This window comes from Osmerus mordax, chromosome 2, assembly GCF_038355195.1.
Source record: "Osmerus mordax isolate fOsmMor3 chromosome 2, fOsmMor3.pri, whole genome shotgun sequence".
NCBI lineage: Eukaryota > Metazoa > Chordata > Actinopteri > Osmeriformes > Osmeridae > Osmerus > Osmerus mordax.
In genome coordinates this window covers 22,969,885-22,976,094 of record NC_090051.1, presented here as the reverse complement: position 1 = coordinate 22,976,094, position 6,210 = coordinate 22,969,885, and the positions used below count along the sequence as shown (strand labels likewise).

Here is a 6,210-nt window from a genome sequence, read left to right as displayed (position 1 = left end):
CGCGCGGGATAATGAGCCGTTATCAAACGCGCTGCCATGGCCGAATCAAGCCGGGCGGGCAGACCAAACCTTCCCCTCACTTCATGAATAGGTACCCACCAACTCCTTTCAATGCCAAATAGACTTGCTCACTATGTTCAAAACTCGCTCAAAACACAAGACAACTTTCCTCAGTTATAGGGATTCTTTGAAGCTCAGTTGTGGTGGAAATAGCTTATCTTCTCAGTTGAAGGAAACAGTGCCATAGGCCTATTCCATTTTAAGAGCCAAATGTAGGCTAATTTACACACCTGCAAATGTACCACTCCATAATTCGACCGTTTCATAGACTTAGGTGCCGTATATATAGGAGAAAGCCTGGTCTGGTCTGTGCAGAGGACCGGTCTACCCTGGAACAGCAGGATTATAATTCGACACAGAGATTCCACACCCAGGAGTGTATCACGCGCTAAAGTCCCTATAATAGTCCCTATAATAAATCACTGATAGGCTACATAGCAGCGAACGCAGACCATCTCTCCATGTATGTATTCTTATAGCTTACATGTCCAAAGATTACATGTGCTGTATTGTTAGACCTATATGAAGGTGGATATTGCTTGCGTTTTAAATGAATACAATTCATTCTCTCATTCAGATCGTGATGAGTTGGGTGGATGCTGCAAATTCATCGCAGGTGCCTCCCTTCAAACCTGCCAGTTTATGTCTCCAAGGATTTCGACACAGATCTTGAAAATTACAAAGAAACATATCACATTCGGATAGGCCTAGAAACAGCTATTTTAAAGTGCTAAAATGTAAGATAGATTTTATCAAATGGATCATAGTGGTGCATCCTATCTCCCACATAGGTCCACGGTTTTGCAGGTATATTTAAAATAAATGTAATAAATAAGTAGACTGGGCTACACAATTAAACTTTGAGTGCCTTCTCTAAATTGCAGTAGCCCTGTTTGTCTTAACAATAAGGTCCATTCACTGTTTAGATTTATATCAAACCATGTCTGGGAAAATGAGATGTAAACACTTTTATGCGTTGAGAGTGTGGGGGTAGATAGAGGAAAACTAAGAGGCCGGTCCGGTATTTAAAGCTGTACGCGATTTCTTGTCGTTATCTGCGGTTGTTCGGGCTCCCTTGCTCGTTAAATTGCTCGCCCCAGGGCATTGCTATTTAAATGATTACTTGTTATTAAATCGGACAAGCCTTTTATATGCATGGGTTTGAAACTGGCTCGAATTTCCCTGTTAATGAAGCTGTACGGTTTTATGGCAGTTTAACCTGTGTTTTCTTTTCACAAGAGAAGGGAATTAAATAACTAAACAGAATCTCACACTATACAAAGAATATAGGCCTACAAGCACCGAATCTACGTAGACCAAGACAACGTAACTTCAGCAACTAGGCTACTGTAAGCATGTTTTGTGATAGTGTGATTTTAAAATTAAAATAAATATATTTTCATGCAACATTGTGAAATGATGTGATGCAAAATGGAAGTTCATCATAAACATTATTTGAGTTTCGTTCAACTATCCATGTCTATACTGAATTGATGAACTAATTTACTTAACAAAATTACCACAGCTTGAATAGACAGTGGCTGTTAGTTGAAATAAATTAATGAGCTCGGCTTCGTTCAAAAATATGTTTTAATAAATAAGCAAAAATTTACATTGGACAGAGTTGGAAGACTTGTAAAATTCAAATCAGTAAAAGTCCATGCAGCGTAATTCAGTAATGGTTCTAAATTGCATTTGTCCCTTTACAAGCTGATATAGACAGGTATGTACAATACGTGTTCTTTTATATATAATATATATATATATACTTCTATTTAGAGTTTTACACAAAAAAAGAAGAAACTATTTCCGAAAAAAATATGACTTTTTCTGTAGAGCCTACTTCCGGCCAAAAGACAGGTTCAGAAAGCGCGGGGAGGGGGAGGGGGGCGCTCGGCAGGCACGCGACAGGTCTGTAGAATATGCTGGTCCACCGCTGACTTCCACAGTTCCTTCCTAGTGTAAATTCTCTGAACACGTTAAAGTTTAACAGTATGCGTTTCTTTTCCATGTCTTTGAGGTTTGTGGGTTCTTCAATATAGCCTATCCTTAGGTGTCTTCATATACTCTGCAGAAGTACACAGTCTGTAGGGGGAAAAACAATTTCCAATGATCAAAGTAGGCCCATTCGTTCAAGAACTGAAAAATAATCACATTGCAGGCTTATATGTTCAGCCTCACGCCCCATTAAAAAGGAAAGACTGTTTTTGAAAAGTTAAATGGCATCACTGGTATGGGAAGTCATTAATGAAACCATTATTTGCCCTTGAGTGAAACCATATGCCAATAGGAGAAAGTGATTTTAGTTTGTGTCTGTAGGCCCACTGGAAAATAATATCAATAACAATTATTTCTAGCACCTGTTGAAAGGCCATATATTTCCATGGTGGAACAGGCCTTAATCCAAAATCTAACCCAAATTAACATAGTGAAGATGGCATGACGCAATTTAACTGTATGGGCTAAATATAATATATATACAATACAGGCTATATGATAATAATAATAATATTTGTGTAGCCTATATAGGTAGGCTATAGCCTGTACACACAAATATTTGAATGGTGAAATCATTTAAATATTTCTGTAGTATAGCAAGATACGGAATAGTGTTTGTCTCATAATATGGCTGCTCATCTTAATATCAAATTTCAGAAATGCAAATGAACCTAGCTATTCGAGTTTCTCATTGTAATTTTCTTTCATTCCAAGCAGGCCAGTGAAAGACAAAACCACAGTGACGGCAGCACTGGACTTGGCGTCCGGTTTCGTTTAAGAAAGGCTACCTTTAAATGTACAGTGTTTACACAAATCACCCTGTAGTTTATTTTCCCTCTTGGTATATGCTATGTCATGGTTTATATGACAACAAAGCTTTGTTGATGAACGATTACGAGTGGGCGGCTCGTAAACTGCATAGGCCTACCAATCCATGAGACCTAAACAAACTACCCTATTTTCTTCCAGAAGTAACGTGTCATTCCATGTCATACATCTTCGACAAATGTTGACTCTGATCTTTACAACAGGTTGCCGCCATTTACTGAACCAACTGTGTTAATGCGGTATCCTCCCCAAGCCAATTTGTCAACGAATCTGTCAAACAGGCAGCATTTATGCTTTTGCCTATACTCGTTCCTTTTCATAGGTCTAATCAATTAGGAATCATTCGATTTTTACGAAAACAATCACCATACGAATGTGATACGTTTTTAAGACAAACTCAAAGTATATTGACTAAATAAGAAGCACAAACTATGAAACAACTCGACTGTTTTGTTAGTATTGTTGATAAAGATGCATGAATAGGCTTAACCGACCAGCGCCATGACACTACGATTGAGCGCGTTATCAAAGTATAAGAAGAGGCCTTTAGAAAGCCTCGAAACATTTTGGTTCCTGATGAGCTCCAAGCATAAAACATCTTTAATCAAACGCTGACTCCAACCTACAGCCCAGGTGACGCGTTTCCGCGGTCTCTTGAACGGCAATATCTCCTAAAACCCATTGGTCTTAACATGTTTCTGTGTAGGCAGAAACATGTATAGAAAGCGGCCAAGACCAAGGTTAAGACTTAGGCTACCGGACGATTTAAACGTGTTTTCAAGATTCAACGTCACAAGCAAACGAATCGAAATTCTCTCAAAACATTATTAAAATGCATGCATGGAGTTTCTTATTATCGTGACAGTAGGATATAATATGTTATTTAAAAAATTGGACAAATTGGGGTTGACCTGACTCGAGTCAAGTCATCTACACGCGCTACTGCGCACGTGTGTCCGTGAGCAGAGTGATGGAGGGCTCGCTAGACCCAGAGGTCCTGATGTGAAATACAGGAACTGTGTTTCATCTGCCTTTCATCTCACAGCAATGTCTTGGAGAGTCTTCTAGTACTGGCTTATATCATGCTGTTAACCGCAATGTTATTTACGCATCCATTGTGCCTACTAGATAGCCTACAGTTACGGAAATGGATGTGAACAAATTAAATCTGGAGGTATACGTTATAACATTTATAGTATGAGAAATCCTAATAATATGTTCTTATCTTTTCGTTTGACCCAGAGATGGATTTGCCACCTACCGCTTTGGCGTTAAGTGAACGGCTTTGGATGCTAGTGAGATGCAGACATTGACCACGCGCCCTCCATCCTCCACACCGAGAAGGCGTAACTGAGTCTCTCGTGCGCAACGTAACTGCAGCTCGACATCTTGTTGTCCATCTCGTCGCTCTGTAGCACTTGATAGAGGAAATCGATGTATCTGGAAGCCAGTTTCAGTGTCTGTATCTTGCTCAGTTTATCCGACGGCAGCGTCGGAATGATTTTGCGTAAAGACGCGAAGGCTTCGTTGAGCGACTGAGTCCGTTGCCTCTCCCTGACGTTGGCCAGCACGCGCTGATTCTGCAGCTCCTCGTAGGACTGCGTGCTGCTGGGACTCGGTTTTTTGCCTCGTTTCACGGATCCCGGACTGCTGTCCTCGCTCGACTTTTTACTGTGTCTCCTCTTCCTTCCAAATCTTTTCTGTTGTCTGTCCAGCTCCTCCTCGCTGGTCACTAGGCTATCCACAGGGGAAACCGGGGAACTTGAGCCCTCTTCCATTTCTTTTTTAAAGAAATGCAAGGATAACGAAGAAAAAACGTTCTCCACTTTTGAAGCCGTGGTGACAAAAATATATCCGTAAAAGGCAGACGCCCACAAGGCTCTTGTGTTTCTCTCTCAGTGTGCCCCGGACGAGAGGAGTTTAGGCTCTACTGCTTTCAAAATCTGGCACTTGGCACAGTTCTTCGCTCGCAGGAAGTTTTTACCCCCAATTTTTTTGGGAAACTTTATCCAAGTTTCAGATGCTAAATAGTTGTCTGGGTGGAGGGGGAGGTTGTATCGGCCTCTGATTGGACGCCTAATAAACAGGAGGGAACAGTCTAGAGTTACACTCCATCACTCCTGGGATCTCAGCTACAGAGTACTTCAGAAGGCAGAAAAAACGTCAATTTTCCAGATAGGCACGTGAATAGTAAGAACATAATGGCATATTAATGAAGTAAACATAAAGTCTGTAACCAATTCGTAATTATTACCTACCTATGCATGTGGAAATCATCTACTCACTATATTCAGTGTGTATAGGCTTTTTAAAATTATGTTTTGTTTATAATTTAGAAAAAATAAATATTGTCGGTAGGTTAATGTACATGCTCTTGTTCGATTTGTTTGCCCTGCGTCCCACTGCAATAACTACGGAATAGACTTCATTATAAATGCATGTTCTCTAGCATGTGGAAATTATACATGCCAGGCATAGGGGGGAAAATCCCTTTGATCCCTAATCTAATCACAAGTCTGAATGCTTTCCCAAGTTTTATAATGTGGAAGTAAAACAGGAAGAAAGCTTAAACTAACCAAGCAGTTCTCCGGTTTCGGCGGACGCCTCCACTGGACATTTCCACGCGCTTTGTCCACCTCTTGATGTGTGATGTCATGTTTTCTACACATAGCACGCGGCACAGGTGGCTCGTATTAAAGTCCGAATTATCTGCTGCCAAAATCCGCAGATTTTCCGAGTGAGCTGACAGTTCCCTGTTGAGATGGTCGTATTATTTCTTCAATCCTAGGAATGTGAAAGAAATCTATGGGAATGCTATTGTAAAGGATTTCAACATCATATAGTACAAATACATCGCTGTATGCCATTTCATGGATAAATTAATTTATTTCATCCATTCACTTAGGTTAATGATTCGTTTTATTATGTTAGACCTAGTGCTTGGGATAGTTTACAAATGTTCTGAAAGTCGCGCTGTTTTCCAACACGTTTATTTGATAATTCACTTTATTAACAACAGGCTTTGTAACCTGTACACGAAAACATCTGTCTTGCACAAATGTACAGCATGTTAAGTGACCCTTGTTGTTGCTCGCGAAGGGGGCGGAAATTAATATGTCTTCAGTTAATTGGACGTTTCACAATTATTCATGAAAGAGCTGGCTTAAGGAGATGTGCTGGCAAAACCTCAGAGATTCTGTTGCCTGTTTGGCCATCTGAACTCAGGGTCTGGTGTTTCTCTGACTAGAATAGTAATACTGTGTGTCACCCTGCTCTTAGCAGCATCCAGAGCTCACATGACAAATCAGTTTCATTTCAGAGGGG

At 40.4% G+C, this 6,210-nt stretch overlaps 1 protein-coding gene across 1 annotated transcript; it reads right to left on the bottom strand.

Moving 5' to 3' along the window:
* Window positions 1-1,632: 1,632 nt before the first annotated feature.
* Window positions 1,633-4,868, bottom strand: twist2. The gene is made up of 2 exons (XM_067257579.1): window positions 4,148-4,868; window positions 1,633-2,145 (listed from the first exon to the last, which is right to left on the bottom strand). Exon 1 carries the CDS (start codon window positions 4,662-4,664, stop codon window positions 4,179-4,181), a length of 486 nt encoding a protein of 161 aa, XP_067113680.1. The 5' UTR covers window positions 4,665-4,868; the 3' UTR covers window positions 1,633-2,145; window positions 4,148-4,178.
* Window positions 4,869-6,210: the final 1,342 nt, after the last annotated feature.